This window comes from Panicum virgatum, chromosome 5N (assembly GCF_016808335.1).
Source record: "Panicum virgatum strain AP13 chromosome 5N, P.virgatum_v5, whole genome shotgun sequence".
NCBI lineage: Eukaryota > Viridiplantae > Streptophyta > Magnoliopsida > Poales > Poaceae > Panicum > Panicum virgatum.
Window position 1 is genome coordinate 50,410,348 of NC_053149.1, and position 20,367 is coordinate 50,430,714.

Below are 20,367 nucleotides of genomic sequence, written 5' to 3' on the forward strand. Positions count from 1 at the left end.
AGGCCGAAATATTTGACCCGAAACTCAAAAAAAAACCAACCCAACCCGAAAATTACACATAAAATTGCGAATCAACCCGACCCAATCCAAACCTGACCCGACCATGTCATGGGTCAGGCATGAGCCAACATTTTTTGACTCGAAACCCAAAGTGACCCGACCCGATCTCAACCCGACCCGACAGATGATCAGGCCTATGAACAACACACGCATGCAAATCCTAGCATCTTCAAAGACTAAGCCGGTAAATTATCAAGATTGACAAAGTTACCACAAACACCTCGCTGTTGACGGAAACATCACCTACCACTGAAAACATTCCTACAAAAAGTCGAACCAGAATCTAAGATGCTACCGAGCCTCTTATAATCACTAAGCTACGTACTCTTTCGCTATTCTATGTTGGTTTTGGTCCGATAGAGGGAAGTTCACGACTAGTGACACTACAGAAAGTGTTGTACATAAGTCGATTTTTTTACTTTTCGGTTGGTAATCAAATTTCTGATGCTTCGAGCTTGCTTGGAAATTGACCGTTGTTCCATCGTGTCGTGAACTAGCCAGTAGAACCGACAGCCGGCGCGCCGCCGCTAATTTCCCATGCACCAGTGCGCTCCTTCCTCCCCTGCGCGAGCTCACCATTGCGGTGGGTGTCCTGTATTCACATCGCAGCCAAACGCACGCACGACACAGAAGAGCATAGAAACCTGCGATGCTAACACGACGAAGCTCTGTCAAGATCAGATGACAAAAAGTTCCATCCAGGGCTACAGGTAATATTAACATAATGGAATGAAAGCAACTTTACATCAAATCATTAATGTGAGAATACATTGACACCAATCATCTTACAAATGTGCTATAGGGTACGTTGGTCTCGTTCCGCCCTATCTTCTCTATGCATACATGTACAACCCAGACAGCTCAACAAAGTAGGCGAATAATGAACAAATTACATAGGCAGAACGCTAGCCCATCCAAAGCGTTCTCACCACACATCAGCTCCTTTCGTGGCACCAAGCAGCACAGCAATTGCAGCAAGTGAGGCCTGTTTATAACACCAGAAAGTTTGGGGGCAGAGTTAGCTCAACCTTTGTGCCTTCATTTGCAATTGAAGAAACAGAACAGTAACATAGCTATTAAAAATTACAACAATAGGAAAAAAACTTAGCCGGTGGGGGAAAGACCGCCCCCACGGCTTTCTAGGCAGAGAACCCCAGCCATACCAGTCGAGAAACCCCCGAACCATGGCCTCGCCCCTAGGACCGCACCGTAATCTGGGCCAACCATGACCTTGGGTTGGCGACCACTGCAACTACCCCTGATAGGAGGGCCTAAACTAACCACATGTGCCACAGACCAGCACCCTGCCACTTCTGTGGGGGGGGAGACACAGAGAGGGGCTACTAGAGCGCTGCAACCATTGAGCTACAAGCCCTTTCACTAAACATTACACAATGAAGTATTAACAACTGATTTCACCATATCAGTGCAGTGACTAGCTAAATATGTGTTGCAAAGAAGCCCCTGAAAACAAACAGGGTCTTGGTTCAACTGACAGTGACAGATGCTTCCATCCTATTACTGAGATATCAAAAGCTACCTTGACATACATTTTTCCTTCATAGCATTTTTTGATAAAAGAAAAGGGCGATGCAAAATTAGTCAACTATTCATATTCAAGCTGTAGTAAGTCGATTTATTTTAATACCCTTCTCCTACACCCTTATAGGGTGAAATTTCAATGTCAGAATGACCCAACAGGATTTAGATGTCTTCGTTGCTCGTGCATGAAAAACTGCAGTAAAAACTGATATTGCACTTTCAGTCTCCCAAACAAGTGACATGTTATTGACCAGCAATCCACAAGGGAAAGAAATGTTATAGCTTAAGGGAACACAAGATGACAAGGGTGCTGAGCAATGCATTGCTAGAAAAGACTTACAGCAATAGTGCAAGCAACGTATCCTGGTTTCTCCCGGTAATCATGTACTCGGACACAAATCAGAACAAAAGCTCCAACATACCATGGGATGGCAGCAAGGAAGAATCCAATTATAAACCTTTACCAAACAGTGGTACATCAGTTCCACAGAGTTCAATGAGTTCAGAAATGAAATGCAAGATGATAAATGTTCAGAGAAACTTACAGAAACCAACCCATGCCAAGGCCACAACATGGAAGACGCCGCATTCTTACAGGCCTCCCTTCAACAACAGGAATATAACCTACAGAACACAAAATCGCAAAATCAGTTAGCCAAGTGAGGTCAGAGTCCCAGATTATTTATTCATGTTACATCTTGTGCCAATGAACATTGTAAGCAAGAATTATTGACTAACTCATGTTATTAACACGCTGCATAGTTAAAGGACCATTCCCACATATGCATTTATTTGTAGAGTTGAATTCGTTTGTGACAGAAGAGACTCATGTATTCCTTAGTTGACCTTATATTGCATACAGAAAACAACTACTCTGCATCTAAATGTTTGTTCCAGCACATCAAATTTCCTGCCCATTTACGTCCAACATTCCAGAACACTTCAATGAGAAAATGGCATGAACTACAGATCTCTATCAACCGTTAATTTTGGCAAGAGGAACACCAATGACCTGCAACTTGGAGTAGCAATGGAAAAAAGAAAAGATGCAGAAGGAACTGCTGATTCAGATATACAGGTAGGCAGAACGGGAAGGATACCACCAAAAGCAAATCAATTTTGAGCTTGCATCGGAAATTCAAAAAAAATTATCTGCATGATCATAGGGCATAGTAGATGCCATGTGACCACGTCAGTATAAGTATAGGCGATCAAAAAATTATCCACATGAGGGGACTTTTATTATACCATGTATCAGGTTCATTCTAGTTAAGTCATTTCTAAATTACTAAACACGTTGCTCTGCATAGAGCAGAGCTTAACAAGGCTTCCTCCATGTAATTGCTCCAATGGCTTGGAAAAATTGTACTTGATCAACCACCAGCCACAAAATGAGTAAAGTCTCGATGGATCCAATCAAATGAATCCACCAAAAGAAGCACAGAATTCAAATCATAGACGCGATTAGGATTCCCCGTACCTTGCACGGCCTGGTAACCCTGGGCATAGTACGGCGCGGCAGCCGAGTAAGGCTGCTGCGGCGGTGGCGGGTAGACCGCGTACGACGATGGCGGCGGCTGCGGGTAGTGCTGCATCCCGGGCGGCGGCGCCGGCTGGGGGACCCCGACCGCCGGCTGCGGAAACGCCCCGGAGCCGCCCGACGGGGGCCCGAAGGTGCCGTACTGGTGCTGCGGCTGCGGCGGCGCCGACGGCGGGTACCCGTAGGAGGCGGAGGAGGTGTCCGCCCCGCGGGACTTCCCGTCGGCGTCCGGCATCTCGCCGCCCATGGATGGACTGGCTCTTGCGGTGGCAAGGGTTTTAGGGTTGGGAATTGCCGAAGGGGGGCGCGGGAGGGGAGGGGAGAGGAAGGAAAGAGACGAGGGCGTCCAAGCCGTCCACGAGCAGGAGACGTGGGATTTGATTAGCTAGCGCGTTGCTGTGCTGGAATGCTGGTTAACGACTTGATTTGGGAAGGAGACATGGTTAACGTGTGGCTCCAGCCTGGACCTCTCCTGCTCCTTTTTTTTTTCCTTTGTCTCTGACATTTTAATAATTTTATTGAGCCAGATGCCGTCGAAGTTAAACAGGCTGGAATGTTGATGTCATCATCGTATAGCTGCAACGAAATAATGATGAGCTTCCGCACACGCCATTTTCACGTACATGTACATCACGTTTTCTGCTTCAATGATAATTTGTTTGAGGACGTGCGAAGTGCGACATATTTATCTTTGTCTTATATTCCGCATCAAGTGCAGAACATGTCTCAGAAAGATATCAGAGAGACAAACTGGCTTCATTTATCATAAGTGTCGTTCTCATTGATCTCATCAAACAAATGACAGTAGTGCCTTTTTTTTTTGAAACAGACAGTAGTGCCTTGCAAGTTACAACCAGAGGCCAAACCATCCATTGACTAATTATTTTCTCACAATATCACAGGCTGCAGCAAACAGATTATTTATTGTACACCTCAGCTGCCAGCTTCGAGTGGAACGGCTCAGATCTTCGGTGGTGGATCCTGGATGCCGCACACCAAGTTTGCGGGTACAGCTACATCAATCATCTTTGGATAAGGCAGGTTTAAGTCTGCCAAGATGAGAGTAAATCATCAGTTTCATTTAGCTCAAAAGAATGTTTAACAAGCAAAGAGGGCATGTCAGATGGAACGTGGGTACTCAGTATGAAAAAAATACGTAAATAACCGCATATCCATTTAGGAGCACTTACTATCCATGATGGTCTTGAAAGTTTCCTGCATAAAAAAAACGATTAGGAAAAAAAATGTTGATAGGTGAAATTTATTAATTGTTCTTAGCTGTTTAAGAATTTCAGCCTAAGTAGCAAACTAGCAATTACCTTATCTTTCGTCAATCGTGCGTTATAGGCAACCTCCTCTTCAACAGTACTAACCTGCAAATAACACAAGTTAAGTGACTGGTACATTGGCATACAAACTTCAAGATACTGAGGACACCACTTACTGTGAAACCTTTGTAGTCATGGGCAGGATAGAGCAGGGTATCCTTTGGCAATGTGAAAATCTGATCAGGAAGAAGAATTTCAGTTAGTTAATATCCATACTTTGTCTTACATCGATTCATATAAGATTTCACATGCTTGCCTGTGAATGCACTGACTGATATAGCAGATCAGAGCTTCCTCCCTGTTACACCAGAGATAAGTGCAAAACTATCAACAGAAGCTCACACATCTAAGGTTAACAGAACTTCTTTAGCATGAATATGAACTTTGCCTTGCAACTGCAAAGTGTTTTGCTTGTGGACTTAAAATCAGTCCAGATTTTATGGTCTCTAATATTAGCCAATTATCCTTGGCCTTAACATGTCAGAACACTAATGTTGTTTCTTTAAGCTTTAAGTTGAAAAGTATCACATTTATCATTTTCCTATTTGTAGGTTCTGAAGACCAAACACTGTAAAAATGTTAACCAGTAACCAACTACAAGATTACCTGAAAGTCTGTCCTTCCACATGCTCGAATAATCAAGGCATCCCCAGTAAAAGCCATCCTTGGTGAAGGTTGACCATCAGCATCACCTGTTATGTAAGTCACACAGCCAGCAGTGTGGCCAGGAGTAGCTCGCACCTGAAAAAGAGTATGTCATTTTTGCATAACTCCATACCTACCGATGCCTTAAGATAATTACTTGAAGGCAATCTATTGAATATAGGTTTTTTCCCAGCACAATATTTCATTCATATTTCAAAAGCGATGGATGTGACAAATGCACTAAATTTCTAGACACAAACTTTCAGTTCAATTCTGCCACAGGCATCAATCAATCAATAAAAATACATGTAGCATATCAAACATGTAACTTTGTATCGCTTCATTTCTATGAATCAACCATTGATGCAAGTCAACTGCCTAATATATGTAATTGCACATTCTAGTGTGAATTTAGCGTAGAACTACGGATCATATTACAAATTAAGTGCTGCAGAGCACTTAAAATGAAACTACAGAAAAATACTTTTATTGAACCAGATAACTACAGGAAAATATTATATAACAAAGATCATCACGACATTCCAGTAAGTTAGCAACTGCGATTTCCAAATTACAGAAGAAACAATTTCCAAAGTATTGATTTAAGGTCAGGACCATTCATCGATTAAGTTCAATAAAATCAAAGATAGGAGAGTTATATTATCCTCATTTAGGTGAGCTTTTTAATATTGGGGTGCCAGTGTATTAAAAGGTACAGAAACTAGATACTTCACTATAAGTGAATAAGGCAGCACAGAGTAAAGTAGCTTGTTATGATGTTATCGTACCTCAAGGAAAAGGTTACCAAAGTGTACTTTGTCCCCATGATCAACAAAATGGTCTGCTTTTGCTTCACTAGCTCTAGAAATAACAGACTTAACTCCTGGTACCTTGGTCTGCAAGTTTGTACCATTAGCTGACCATGTATTGGCAAAAAGAACAGATCTCTGCTACCTTGAAAAGGGAAACCTATCAAAATATCCACAGAAGAACGCAACAGCTTACTTTTATTAATCCTGTTCCAGTGACGTGATCAGCATGCACATGAGTATTCATAGCATACACGAGCTTCAAGCCCAATTCCTTGATAAGATTAAGATCCCTGTCAACTGTTCTGTCGACAGGGTCAATCAACTGATCAAAGAGAATCAAACAGATTAAATGAGAACATGGGATTGACCAAATGTATATATTTATATATCAATCAAGGACAAAGAGCACAACTATAGCTCAAAATTGAGTCAGCGATTGCTTCTATTTTAGTTTATAGTTAATTACTTATGTGGTATATACTTTAAAAAGTCTCAAGATTTGGGGTGTAATGTTTGATAGAGAAACCCACAGACATCTCAAAAAATTTAAGGTTATAACAATAGAAAGAAAATGTAATGCTTTCATTTGCTTCGGTCAATACAATACTGAAAATTCAAGACAACTTCAAGTTTTCCTATTAGATTCTAACATGGGGACCTTTACTTTAAGATTAATCAGATGTGAAACAGTGAAAGTGGGTCATAAAAGCTAAGTACTGAAATCGGCCATTGATGTAGGATTAACAGTTTCAAGTCAGCAACTGCTCCAGAATTACTGAATCTATGCAATCCGATTGAACAAACTGAAGCCACTTCCATAATATATCAAAACTAAAGATTCTGAATCGACAAAAAAAACTATCCGCACTGATTGCAATCGCTGTGTTCGCTTGGCTGTGGCTGATGGCTGGTGCTGATTTGTTATGACAGAACAGTACTGCTGACTGGCTGGTGGCTGGTGGCTGGTGCTGATGGTTGGCTGACAAGCCAAGCGAACACAGAATATATTCATGTGAGTGGTCTAAAATCACTGAAGAACATTTACGGCCACAGATAAAAGGCAGGGTGTACTAGCACTTGCGCAGTTCAGAGGTAAATTAGTTTACCATGTTGCCGCTTTGTTCACTTATTGCACACCTTATGTTTGCGTCTACATTCTGATGCTACACCTGCTTCAAGTCGAGGCAAATACTAAAGTCCAAGTTACTGTTGGCGAAATTGGCCATCCCGATCAACCTACAGCAGAGCAGACCCATTCCCACCAAAGTGAACTACCCAAGCAAATGCTAATCCAGTTTCAACCGCCAAATTAGCCGGAACTCTGAAGCGCCCTCCGCACCCAAGTACCCAACCAATCCCCAACACAGGAACAGCCGGACTCACCACGGCGGGCTTGTCGGGATCGGCGACGTCGGCGAGGAGGTAGGTGTACGTGGAGCTCTCCTTCTCGAACAGCTGCCTGAAGAGCAGCCTCCTGTCCGCGCCGGACCCGGTGCTGTACGCCGCCGCCATCGCGAGAGCCGGCACTAACCGCGCGCGCCGCGAGATGGGCCGGGGAGCGCGCGGCAACCTGGCTGCGGCAGCCAAGCGCGGGATCAGGCGAAGCGGAAGAACCATTGGTTGCCCCGCGGCCCGCCTGGTTATATAGGGCGGAGAGGAGGAGGAAGACGAGAGCGGAGCGCAGGGAGCTGTACTTGGACGGGGTCGTGGACCTCGCGGGTGGCGTGGCTCGGTTGCGTTGCGAGGTGCGACGGGCCGCGGACGAATGGTTGAGTAAAGAATTCGGGCGGCGGTGCGAGCAAGGGGCTTGCGGCGGGTTCGGCAAGGTGGCCGTCGGCGCGGAGGCGGAGCCGCCGGGAAGAGGGCCGGCCGGCAAGGGGCGAGAAACCGCGGCGGAAGGAGTAGCCTGGGCGCCCTGGAGGATTACGGGACGAATTGGCCCGCCGTAAACTGACGAGGTTTTCAGGCCTACTTCACAAAGGGGCTGAGTTAACACAAATCACAAAGGGGCGTTATTTAATTATATTTCAGTTGAGATCTCGCTTCAGGTTGGCGAGTTCGCGTCCTATCAAGCATCCAAAATTCCAAAACTTTATAAGATTCTCTGTCACATCAAATCTTTAAACATTTGCATGAAGTATTAAATGTAACTAAATAAAATAATTAATTACACAATTTGTTTGTAATTTACGAGACGAATCTTTTGAGTCTAGTTAACCCATGATCGGATAATAATTATCAAATACAAATGAAAGTGCTACAGTGTCAAAATTCCAAAAAAATTACAACTAAACAAGAGCCAAGTGTTCTTTCAACTTGTTGAGACCTCCAGAATTCAAATTTTGCACGGAATCTTTTCCAAAGATAATTGATTGTACATAGTTATTTGAAATTTTGGGTGCAGATTGAATACGAAAGAAAGAAACGACAGGCTTTGGATCCGATAAATGACGAACCATGCTGTGGAAGGTAGTGTGATGTGACCTCATGCATTACAGTACTGCGAAAAGGATACCGGACAGTGGTTCTGGAGCACCCAATATTTAAAGCCATATAAGCTTTTCGCAAGAAAAAGAAAGGGCCGTAAACTGAAGCCTGACGTCTGCGTATTATAGAAGGCGCGTGGGTGCCATGTTGTGATGTTGATCTATCGCTTGTCAGTTCACGCATGTCGGCACGTCGCCAATTTGCCATTACCTGATATATCAAGGGCGCGTTTAGTTCTCATCCAAAAATTTTGGATGTCAAATCAGCACTTTGACCGGATGTCGGGAGGATTTTTCGGACACTAATTAAAAAACTAATTTCAGAACTCACTTGGAAACCACGAGACGAATCTTTTGAGGCATTTGGCCGCGTCATTAGCACATGTGGGTTACTGTAGCACTTATAGCTAATCATGCACTAATTAGGCTTAAAAGATTCGTCTCGTCATGTACATCCAAACTGTGTAATTAGTTTTGTTATTTAATTACATTTAGTGCTTCATATATGTGTTTAAAGGGGAGGTGAAAATTTTTGGGTGAAAATTTTTGGGAACTAAACGCGCCCTTATCCAGACTCCTTTCAGTCGAGCTGATCGATGGGGCAACAAACATGAACGCCAGTGGATTAGCTTCGCTATCTGGCCAAGCTTAGCCGAGTAAGCACGCACTTGTTGTTCAGGCGGATACCAGCAGTGCGGAAAAGAGAAGTCCTGGGTACTTGGTCAGCAAGGCCAGCTGATTGGGTTGTGCCATCTCTTTCAGTCGTTCAGGGAGTGTTTGATAGGGTGGCCTGTTTGGCTCTACTTTACCCGCCCTCAGCCCGGCCTGCGGGGGCCAAAACCACCCCCTCCGTATGGTTCCACTCGTACCCGAAAAAATACTGTAGCTAGGGAGCTCGGCTCCGTGCGGCGCAGGACAAACGATTTGGGCGCGATTTCGGCCGGCGTCCCGTGGTAGTTGGGCTGCTCCCCAGGTGCTCCCCAAACAACACCTGAGGACGCCTAGACTGGATTGGGCCACTAAGCCAAACAAGGATGGATAGCCCATTGCCACCAGGCTCTGGCTGCCATGACCTGGTCGCTCAGCTGGGCTGACCACGACCACCCTTCCAAACACGCCCTCAATGAATGGAACTTCCGAATCTACAAACTATACGAGGGCATCATCACATTACCTCATAGTACTACTTTATCTCTCTCTCTGATCTTATTTGGGTCTGGTTTAGTTGCTAGTCAAAAACTTTATACGTCAATCACATCAATATTTGGACACATACATGACGTATTAAATGTAGAAAAAAATCAATTTTTACAAATTGCTTATAAATTGCGAGATGAATCTAATGAGCCTAATTAGTTTATAATTAGATAATAAATTGCTACAGTATAAATGTGCTATGACAGATTAATTAGTCTTAATAAATTCATTTCGTAGTTTACAGACGAGTTCTGTAATTAGTTTTTAGTCTATGTTTAATACTTCAATATAAAAAGATTTCCTTTAAAAATTTTACACCAAGCAACTAAACAACAGCTTGGTTGTTTATCTTTGGTATTTGTATACCCTACTATTTTTTGGAAGGATCTCTAAAACTTTTTTTTTTTAGAAACGGAAGGATCTCTAAAACTTGACAGGCATAGAGCAGCAAAAGCCCCGAGGTTTAAGCTTGGGCCTGCAACCAAAAGCCCATGCAGATTCCAAACTACCTGGGCGGCTAGGCCCAATAGTTAATGTGGCCCAGAGCCCAGAGCTTTGGCTGTTTGCAGCTCGCTTGGGCCCAGCTCAACATTGCTGCCTTGCATGCGCATGAACCATGAAGGATTGAAGGCAATAAACTTTACTAGAAGGAAATTGCTTCGTTCATCTTGTGCTCCTATGGACACGAGTGATTAGGGATTGCCAGATTTAACCATAAAGTACGGTGGAGGTCAGAGTACAAGCAGGACTCGTCCATGCAGACCTCCTTGCACACAGTACAGTACAACAGTCAGCCACAGGGTTTTCCTTACCGATCGGTAACCGGTGAAAGACGATAACACAAACCGGCGGTAAATTATGAAAAATTTCGCCAAAGTTTAAAATTTTCAAAAAAAATTGAAATAAATTACGCAAAAATATGGTAAGAAAGTAGAGATCACATACATCATTCTGATATAGAACATGTTCAAATATTTGACCATTTGGGCACCGAAAAAAATAAAAAAAACATTCGGAACCCGTTAAGACCCATTACCCATTAACCCATTAGCTTTTTTTACTACCCCACCGACACCCCCATGGCCCCATCTAACCCGTGAGTCACTTTCCCCTCCCCCTCCACCCCTTTCGCCCGAGCTCCGGCGATATCAAGGCGATCCCCGTCGATTTCGGCTTCAAGACGATTTTTATCGCCGGTAAGGCGGCGGAAGCCGGGAGGTAGGAGCGGGAATCGCTCGCTCGGCCGCCGGCCTGCCGCGGACGCCGGTAAACGTCGGTAAATCGGTGGTTTCCGGTGGTAGGGCGGCGATTACCGACGGTACGGTGTCGGTAGAGACACCGGTGTGGCCGTCGTGGAGCGGGATCCGCTAATACCGAGCGGTATTTGGAGATTCCCGAGCGGTTTTCGTCGCCTTTGGACCGGTAAGCAATGGTTTGCCGAGTATTTATTGATTTAACATTGATTTTTAGATGTTTGTTGTGTAGATATGTGTTTGTGCGTTGGTTTAGTGGGGACTAATAACTGTGTTATGCATATATATGTAGATGTTATTTTATACATGTTATTTAGATGTTAATTTGTTCATGGTAGCTATAATAAAAAAGATGTGTGTTCATGTTTGCAATATGTACATATATTTTCATGTTAGTTTTATATATGTAGTTGTGTTAATATTTGTTGTATCGTGGTTGTAGGCAAATGGCGGATCCGGTGTGGGAGCATGGAGAGAAGAGAGGTAATGGATGGAAGTGCAACTATTGCCATCAACAGAGGAATGGGGGAGGAGCAACAAGGCTTAAGGAGCATTTGGCGCAACGTGGGAAGGATGCGAAGGACTGTCCTTCGATCCCTCTTGAAGTGAAGACGTTTTTTAACCGTGAGCTTGACAGGATCAGAGGCAAAAGGATGGAAAGGGAACAGGTCAAAGATGAGGGCCGATGAGGCAGCTAGAAGTAGTTATGTGCACTTGGAAGATGAGGAAGATGATCCAGATATGTAAGAGGCCCTACATCAATCACGTCAGGAGTTTCAATTTCAGCAGAAGGCCGGTCCACGGTATGAGAGGGGTGGTGGCTCTGGTTCAGGAGGTGGCCCAAGATTGACGAGGAGTCAGACACAGATCCCTCAAAGACTTAGAGATTTCCACCTAGCGACTGTCTCTGGACCGCGGCAGTCAAGGATAGATACTGGACCATGGACCAACAAGGGTAGGAGTGCGAAGGAAAGGGATCGCTATTAGGATGGCAATGGATCGCTCCACCTCGCCAGCTAGTTGGTGGTCTATGTTTGGATCAGATACACCAACACTTCAGAGGGCAGCGATGCGTCTACTCTCACAATGTGTGTCCTCAAGTGGATGTGAAAGAAATTGGAGTACGTTTGCCTTCATCCATACAAAGCTACGCAATAGGATGGGTCACAAGAAGCTCCACAAATTGGTGTTTGTCAACTACAACCTTCGGCTTCGTATCCAGCGTGCTAAAGCCACACCTGAGCCAAGTGACTTCGATCCTATTGCCGGTATGATGGACCTCTCATTGTATAGGCAACAATCAGCTATTCGCAAGTGGATGGAGCTAGGGAGGTCCAATGCAGCGCCGGCTTTGGATGAGGATTCTGATTTAAGTGACACCCCAGTTCCTAGCACCATCGTTACAGATATTGCACGTGATATTCCAGAGCTACGGAATTTGGATGTACGTGAATGGGCAGAAGAGACTCTTGGTGACACACATGTTGGTAAGAGGAAGACACGTGTTGGACCATCGGATCGGCAAAGGAAGAAAGGAAAAAGACAGGATGACATTGAAGAGGAAGAATTTAGAACATATGACAGCACACCTGATCCTAGTGTCGGTGATGATGATGATCATGATGATGGGGGTGACGACAGTAGCACCGATGCTAGTGATGATGGGATTGGCAGTGGGGGATATGTAGGCGGAGGTGGCGGGGGTGATGATGTAGTTGGAGGTGGAGAGGGTATGAGGTTTACCGGGGAGAGACCAGTTCACTCATGCCACACAAGATACGGATCATGGTGCACCTAGCTCACAACGACAGACTAGAAGCAGTGCACGTCATTCTATTCCCCATGACGATGATAGCTCTAGCTCAGTGAACACAGACTATACTTATCCACACTATCCATATGACCAACCATATGCATATCCATCATCACATCGAGTACCCTATTTGCCACCCCCCTATGTTGGCTATACAAGCACCAACATGCAAGATGCTTACAATGTGCAAGGTAAATGGCGGTTTAGCAACTAGTTTGTATTATTTTTATTGTTTCATCAAAATTTCATCACGTTCAATACGCAGGCTCAAGGATATGCGACATATGGTGCCTATGGCGCATATGGGGCCTATGGAGCCTATGTCAATAGCTCATATCAACAGGATGAGACTGAAGAATAAACTCCATGTGGTATGTATCGTGTGAACTACTATGTATTATGTATATTGACGATGATGGTTTGTAAGGACTACGGTTGTGATGATTTGTATGGACTATGATTGTGATGACTTGTATGGACTGTAGTTGTGATGATTTGCATGGACTATTGTTGTGATGATCTATATGGACTATGGATGTGAATTTCTATTTTTATGGATATGAACTTCTATTCTATGTATGTGTAAATGTTATATAATTGTTTAATATATACCATCAGTAATGATATTTACAAAATTACGGTGAAATGCTGCCAAAATTTTTAATTTTCCAAAGTCATACGGTGTTTACCGGTTAAAACTGGCGGTTACCGGTCGGTAAACATCGATTACCGGTCGGTACACAACGGTTACCGGTTTTTTGAATTTGAAGTGTCATTTCGAGCGGTTTCTAGCGGTTTCCGGCGATTTACCGCCGGTTTACCGATACCGCTAGTTGGCGAAAATCGCTTTACCGTCGGTAAGGTGAACCCTGGTCAGCCATCCTAGTCCATATCTCCGTACCCCACACCCCACAGTCCTAGACGGCCAGACCAGACTACGCCCACGGTTTCCCAATCCCCAGGGAATCACGTGTCCAACTCGGAAAAAAAATTGGGTTGTTGTTTCTGGTACTCCAGTACGGTAGGCTAACAGACTCGACAGTGTACGTACGTACATGCAGGCAGGCAGGTAGACTGCGTACGTGCACGAGATGCTGAAATTACAGTTGACCTTAAGTTGCAAAAGTCACGGTCGACTCCACCTACTCCACCACATGGTGGACCCCACCACTCCTTCTCCTTCTTTTTCGCAAGCGCTCCCGCCTCCTTTCCCTTCCGGCTCCTTTCCCTTCCCCTTTCTTCCTCTTTCTTCGTCCTCCCAGATCCAGCGCAGGGGGACCCGAGTTGGGCGGAGGAGGCGTAGCAGTGGAGGGGGGTGGCGCCGCCGGTGGGGAGGCGTTGCACGGGCCCGGGGCGCGCCGCCGGCGAGGTGGCGCGGCGGGGCGGGGAGGGGCGCCACCGGCGGGGAGGCGCTACGCAGGCCCGGGGCACTGCTCGCCGTGCCTGCTGCAGTTCCCGTCGTGGCGCGCCCTTGCTTCTCCCGTCGCTGCTCTGCAGAACAGCTCCTCACCTTGAACCTGCTAGCGCCCGCGACGCAGGTGCTCCTGGAGCTTTCGCTGTGATCTGGTCATTTGGATTTTCTTTTTTTCATACAATTTTTTTAAAAAAAATGTTACCTGAGTTTTTTTATGTATATTTTTGTGTTTCTTCCATTTGATAAATTTCTCTATGTCAAAATTTTTCTCGCAATTTTTTTTATTTCATCAATTTGTTTCTTGAAATTTTTTCTACCCACTAATTTTTCACTTGAAATTTTTTGACTCATAAAAAAATGTCTGAATTTATTTTTCTCAAAAACGACAAATTTTTTTTTAAAACGGGAAAAAAAATATTGTCGGAAAATCGACCGTACGGGAGTCTCCCGCACAGTTGTCAAACTATCAATACCCGTACGTGCATAGGTAGTATCGCCTCTGTGACTGAGTGCTGAGTGCAGTAAAAATTGGGCCGAGGCTACTATGCTCGAACTCACTCAATTACCGCTCCAATTACCTCCCCGGCCGGCGGCCGGTTCTCCCCTTCACGGTCACGGGAGCGCAGTATCGGGCGGATGCGGCCAACCTCGCCACCGCCGCAGCCACATGCGCTCGCCTTCCACTGTTTTGTCCGCGCACCTGCGAACAAGGCCCCGCTTTCCCTCGCTTGTCCCCGCGCGCGCTACCGGCCTGCGGGATAAGACAGCCTTGTCGCTCGCCTCGTCGCCCTCTGGCGCTTCCGAGCTCTCTTCGTTCCGGCGCTTCCTCCTACCTCGCCATAGCAAATAACCAACAAGCCATGGGTTCCTCTGGGGCCGGCATCCGCCTCCGCCGTCGCGTCAGCCTGCTCCTCCTGCTCCTGGTCGTCGGCGGCACGACGGCGCGTGCCAGGGAGGCGCAGCCGCTGCCCGAGGCGGCGGCCGCCGGCACCAGGCGCGCGCCGGAGCGGCACGGGCTGTCGCTCGACTTCTACGCCAAGACGTGCCCCGCGGTCGACCAGATCGTCGCCAACGTCACCGCCGCCCGCTACAGGGACTTCCCCGCCGCCGGGCCCGCCGTGCTCCGCCTCTTTCACCACGACTGCTTCGTCGAGGCACGGCGCCGTGTGACCGGCAATTCCTGTTCATTGAATATATACTAACGTGCTAGCATTGTGCAAAGCTTCTCCTTGCGAGTGAGTGGGAGATCCTCGCCGACATTTGAGCCGCATTGCACTAACTACTTCTACTTCTTGCACCTTGAGCTGCATTGTGTTCAGCTGAGCCGCCCATATAATAGTGCCTCACTGCAGGCACATTTTTTGCCATTGGAATTAATCTGATCATACCTGCGTATCGATTCTGATGTAATTTCACACGTACGCACACTTCGCGCAGGGCTGCGACGCGTCCATCCTGATCGCCCCGACCCCGACGGCCAGCGCCTCGTCCAAGGTGGAGCGCGACATGGAGGAGAACAAGAACCTGGCGCAGGAGGCGTTCGACACGGTGGAGCTGGCCAAGGCCGCCGTCGAGAGCAGGTGCCCCCGCGTCGTCTCCTGCGCCGACGTCCTCGCCCTCGCCGCCCGGGACTACGTCCAGCAGGTACGTACCTGCGGCTAACAAACACGATCGAAAGCAGGAGCAGCCCGAGAGCCTTGGGTTCCGGCGAGCGAAAGCGACGTGGCTCTCCTAGTGCAGCAGCGCACTCGCAACTGAAACGCAACTGCCAGTTAAAAGTTGCGGTAGGGTAGGGGGTAGACCGGCAGGTTCAGGACCAACGCGAGGCGACGCCGGGGACGGGGAAGAAAAGGTTTACCTGCTTTGGCCTGCTTTTGCACCGCATGAGGAAAAAGGGGCGCAGCCGGTGGCCGGCATGCGAGAACGTCGTCAGTTTTTTTTTATCTTGGCTCTTTAAGCAGGCCAATCAGGTGCGCTGATCATGGTTACGTGACCGTAAACTCGTAAAGACAAAACGCGCACGGACCGTGTGTGTCTATCCTGTCCTTTCTGGTTCTGCAGCTGCCATTTTTCTTCGATAGTACCATTCATCGCAGTAGAGTACTCATAGCTAGATTAAGATTAGCACGGTCGATTGGGCTTTTAGTCCACGACACCTAACGGCAATTTAACTGACACGAGTAGTTCACTGTCTGATACAATTTTATTTTCTTGGATTTGTTTGGCCCGAACGATAGATTACCCGATCTAGCCGCTAGTAGCTAGGGAGACGAAGTTAAATGACAACCTCAACGGATAATCCCGTTTGGGCTAAGCTTAGAGATTCGGCATCCTCTCGGATAGTCGGATCTTGGTCGCTGGGCACTAAAGACCGCCTCGATCTAAGCCGTGTCAAGACCACCTGATTTGGTGCTGCGACACGAGTAATCTAAGGGCCACATGTGGGGTGTCTTTTAGGTGTCTCGCTGCCACGGCAGTGACCTAACACTCACAGGTGATGACACGCTTGACAGGCGGCCCTCTGTCCATCACCCTCTGAGCAAGTCAAGTGTCGTCTTCTTCGTCCCCTCGCAATAGTCAAGCGCACAACCTGGCCTCGCCTTTGTTGTGTAGCACGGGCGGGCTGTCCCTGGAATCGGCTCCCGCATCTTTCCGGACCACGCTGCCTTGCTAGGTCCTGAACCACAAAAGTCTCAATCGTACGGAACTTTGTCTCATTTTTCCTCTTTTGAGGACACAATTTTTTTCTGAAATTTTGGCCGTGTTTGGTTACGGGTCACATCAATTTTACACAAAAAAAAACGAATGTCTGCATGGAATACTAAATGAAGTCTATTTGTAAAATTTTTTCAAGAATGAGTGTAACTTTTTGAGACGAATCTAATGACAGTAATTAATTGATAATTCACTACAGTGATGCTACAGTATCATCCTCATTAGATTCGTCTCACGATTTACACGAGGGGTTATGAAAGTAGTTTTGTAATTGGACTTTATTTAATACTTTAAATTAGTGGTGAAACAAAAAGTTTTCACGAAATTTTTTACACCCCAAACCAAACACGGCCAAATATTTCCAGTCAAAGAACACTAATTGGTTTGAGTTTGACAAGAAAAATGGCGAATCCCTCGAAAAAAAAGAAGAAAAATGGTGAAGAGAGAGAGGAAGAAAAGTGGGGGCCTAGTTGGTGGATTGGGCCCAACAATAAGAGCCCATGACAATTTGACTTTGTTAACCACGCACGCAGGCCGGTGGGCCGTTCTACTCCGTGAAGAAGGGCCGGAAGGACAGCAAGGTGTCCCTGGCGGGGAAGGTCCGCGGCAGCCTGCCCCGCGCCAACTCCACGGTGGACGAGCTCCTCCGCGTGTTCGCCGGCAAGGGCCTGGGCGCGGCGGACCTGGTGGCGCTCTCCGGCGCGCACACCGTGGGCTTCGCGCACTGCGTCCACGTGCTGGGCCGCATCTACGACTTCCGGGGCACGCGGCGGCCGGACCCGCTCATGGACGCCCGCCTCGTGAAGGCGCTGCGCATGTCGTGCCCGTCCTCCGGCGGCAGCGCCCGCGTGGTGGTGCCCTTCGACGTGAGCACCCCGTTCCAGTTCGACCACGCCTACTACGCCAACCTGCAGGCGAGGCTGGGCCTGCTGGGGTCGGACCAGGCGCTGTTCCTGGACCCGCGGACCAGGCCGCTGGTGCAGGAGCTCGCCGGCAACAGGACCCGCTTCTTCCAGGCGTTCGTCGCCAGCATGGACAGGATGGGGGCCATCCGGATCAAGAAGGGCAAGAAGGGGAGGTCAGGAAAGTCTGCAACCAGCACCTGCTTCCGGTCTGATCGATCTCCATCATCGACCGCCGTGCCCGGCTTCCCCTTGCATCCGCGGCCATCATTAGAGAGGCTGTGTTTACATCCGTAAAATAGAGGGAAAAAGAGTCGCATCGGATACTGTAGCACAATGTAACACTTTTTATTTATTTGTGGTAATTGTTATCCTATCATGACCTAACTAGGCTCAAAATATTCGTCTCGTCGTGTACATCAAAACTATGCAATTAATTTTTTTATTTACCTATATTTAATACTCCATGCATGAGTCAAAAGATTTGATGTGATAGGTGAAATGTGAAATTTGGAGAGAGAAATTTTGAAACTAAACACAACTAGAGTAGCTTTCAGGGTTTTTTTTTGTGTGTGTCGCGTGTTTGTGCAGGAGATGCAGGTATCTAGGGTAGGACTCTGTTCTGTCGTGTGCCTTTTTTTCTCACTCTTGGAGTGTTCTCCATGGGCGTGCCGGTTAATTTGTACGAGCACGCCCGCTGTGCGAGCGTGGTGTGAGTGTGTGTGTGGCATTCCATTTGTTTGATTCGATTGCAGAGTGCAGAGCAGACTTGTGTGCAATGATCTCTCTTTGCCGGCTTCAGAAAACCATCGATGCTAGTCAGAGTGACTTAGCACGGTATTCGTCGAGTTCAAAAAACGCGATCATTTGATTATGAATTGATGAGCTTGAAGATGCAGTGCAAGTGTGCAACGTTGCAGGTGAGCTGTGAGCCAAAGCCAGTCAGCAACGGTCGCGTATCCTTGAGAGGTCGGTCAAAATGTCGAACCCGCACTCCAGGAGGAAGGAATAGCCAACTGCCCGACCCCGACATGGCACCAATGGTCACGGGACACATCAATCGACGGAGACCCGAGGAGGACGGCCCGAGCGAGCAGATGGAAAAGCTGCCCCAGGTAGGAGGAGGGAGCACACGCACACGCCCCTGCGCCAGCCTGCAGGCTAGGCGGACAGCGCCCTCGCCCTAGCCGCTAGCGATGATGTGAAGTCCCGTCGGCAGATCCTACGTTTTGCCTCCGCACCGTCACCGGCCAGGCCACGAGCACGAGCGCACGCACGCGCCATGCGTCCCCGTGCCATGACCTGACCCCTGCCGTGTTGACGACAACGGCAGACCAGACCCGACCTGGCGGTGTTGGGTTAGGGCGCGTTTGGTTTCCTGGATATGTCTTGCCCAGGCTCCACGGATGCAACAACATGATGTTTGGTTGCCTGGTTGAAGGTACGAGCCTGTCCCTCCGCATGCAAAAAGAGCCAGCGAGCTCGGCTCTCGGGGAACGAGAATGGAGTCCGTTTCTCCAGAGCCAGGCCGGCGGGGTGCAACATATTAAGACACTAATGATAGGATTAGCAAATGATTAGCATAGGTAAAGGTATATTAGTATATTTTATGATAGATTAAGACTTAACGTGTTAAAATAGGTGTTACATAGTAAATTAAAATTAAAATAAATATAATCTCAGTATGTATTTTTGTATCTTAATTTAGAACAATATGTACTAGTGCAGCAAGCCAAACATCTGTTGCACTCGCTCTGTAGAAATCGATCCATTTAACCAAACATCGAGTCCTTGCATGCCTCGGGCCTGTCCCAATTCAGCCTGGTTGCTAGATGCGAGCCTGGCTCCACCCAACAGCCAACCAAACGTGCCCTTAGGGTACGAGAAAATTGTCATAATTTTTTTTGTTTTTTTATCACTAATTAGAAGTATTAGATGAAATCTAATTATGAAACAATCTTCACAATCATGGTACTGTAGATGTGCTGTAACTAATAAGGTATCTGACGTATGATTAGAAGATGATTTGGGGACGGTTATTGTAGCATCACTGTATCCAATTGTTGTGAAATTTGACTCATTAGATTTGTCTCGAAAAATTACACCTATCCATGAAAAAATTTCACAAATAAACTTCGTTTAGTACTCTTTATGTGTATTCATCTTTTTGTGGGAATTTTTACCAAACACCGCCTTTGACGAGATCGAGAGAGACAGAGAGAGGGAGGGTCAGTCAAAGAAGGTAGGCAAAGCGCAAAGGCAAAGAGGGCGTCCGGCTGGTCTGCCGACGCCGGACGGGAAGGACAGTCATGTCCTGTGCTGCGACTGCGACGTCCGTAGGCGCAGCGCCGTAGCTCCTCTTCTCCTCTCTCTCTCTCTGCTAGTAGTGCTAGGCGCATGTGTGTGCAGGGCTGCAGGCTGCGATTTCTGGGTTCCTGCCGCGACGGCAGGGGGCGGGGGGGCCCTGGTCTGGTTGCTCCCCTGCGGCACGGGAGCGGCCTGCCCACACGTAACCAATGGGTATCGTGTCCCCCGCCCGTGCTCGCGCGCGCGCCACCGCCACCGCCACAGTGCTCAACAGCGTCAGCACAGTGCGGCCGGTGCAAAAGACAGGTGTAGGCTGTGTTTAGATGAGGTGAAAATGGGAGAAAAAGTCACAT

General features: G+C 47.2%; 2 protein-coding genes and 1 pseudogene across 2 annotated transcripts; 1 reads left to right on the plus strand and 2 right to left on the minus strand.

Annotated features, from left to right (window-relative positions):
- Nucleotides 1–757: 757 nt before the first annotated feature.
- Nucleotides 758–3,563, minus strand: LOC120676027 (60S ribosomal protein L18a-like protein). The gene is made up of 4 exons (XM_039957240.1): nt 3,083–3,563; nt 2,148–2,226; nt 1,943–2,060; nt 758–1,045 (listed from the first exon to the last, which is right to left on the minus strand). The coding sequence occupies exons 1-4, from the start codon at nt 3,387–3,389 to the stop codon at nt 986–988; spliced, it is 564 nt and encodes a 187-aa protein (XP_039813174.1). The 5' UTR covers nt 3,390–3,563; the 3' UTR covers nt 758–985.
- Nucleotides 3,564–4,030: 467 nt separating this feature from the next.
- LOC120675639 (persulfide dioxygenase ETHE1 homolog, mitochondrial-like) lies at nt 4,031–7,875 on the minus strand. Its single transcript, XM_039956843.1, has 9 exons — nt 7,311–7,875; nt 6,121–6,249; nt 5,904–6,011; nt 5,077–5,211; nt 4,727–4,768; nt 4,587–4,646; nt 4,462–4,515; nt 4,333–4,357; nt 4,031–4,191 (listed from the first exon to the last, which is right to left on the minus strand). Exons 1-9 carry the CDS (start codon nt 7,542–7,544, stop codon nt 4,103–4,105), a joined length of 876 nt encoding a protein of 291 aa, XP_039812777.1. The 5' UTR covers nt 7,545–7,875; the 3' UTR covers nt 4,031–4,102.
- Nucleotides 7,876–14,799: 6,924 nt separating this feature from the next.
- LOC120675880 lies at nt 14,800–18,094 on the plus strand (annotated as a pseudogene).
- Nucleotides 18,095–20,367: the final 2,273 nt, after the last annotated feature.

Excerpts from the sequence above, each read along its gene's own strand:
- LOC120676027 (XM_039957240.1), bottom strand. The coding sequence starts at position 3,389 with ATGGGCGGCGAGATGCCGGACGCCGACGGGAAGTCCCGCGGGGCGGAC. Across the intron at positions 2,061-2,147 it reads CTTGGCATGGGTTGGTTTCT|GTTTATAATTGGATTCTTCC; the intron begins GTAAGTTTCTCT and ends TGTTTGGTAAAG. Across the intron at positions 1,046-1,942 it reads ACGTTGCTTGCACTATTGCT|GCCTCACTTGCTGCAATTGC; the intron begins GTAAGTCTTTTC and ends TGTTATAAACAG.
- LOC120675639 (XM_039956843.1), bottom strand. The coding sequence starts at position 7,544 with ATGGTTCTTCCGCTTCGCCTGATCCCGCGCTTGGCTGCCGCAGCCAGG. Across the intron at positions 6,250-7,310 it reads ATCCCGACAAGCCCGCCGTG|TTGATTGACCCTGTCGACAG; the intron begins GTGAGTCCGGCT and ends CTCTTTGATCAG. Across the intron at positions 4,358-4,461 it reads CACGATTGACGAAAGATAAG|GAAACTTTCAAGACCATCAT; the intron begins GTAATTGCTAGT and ends TTTTTTATGCAG.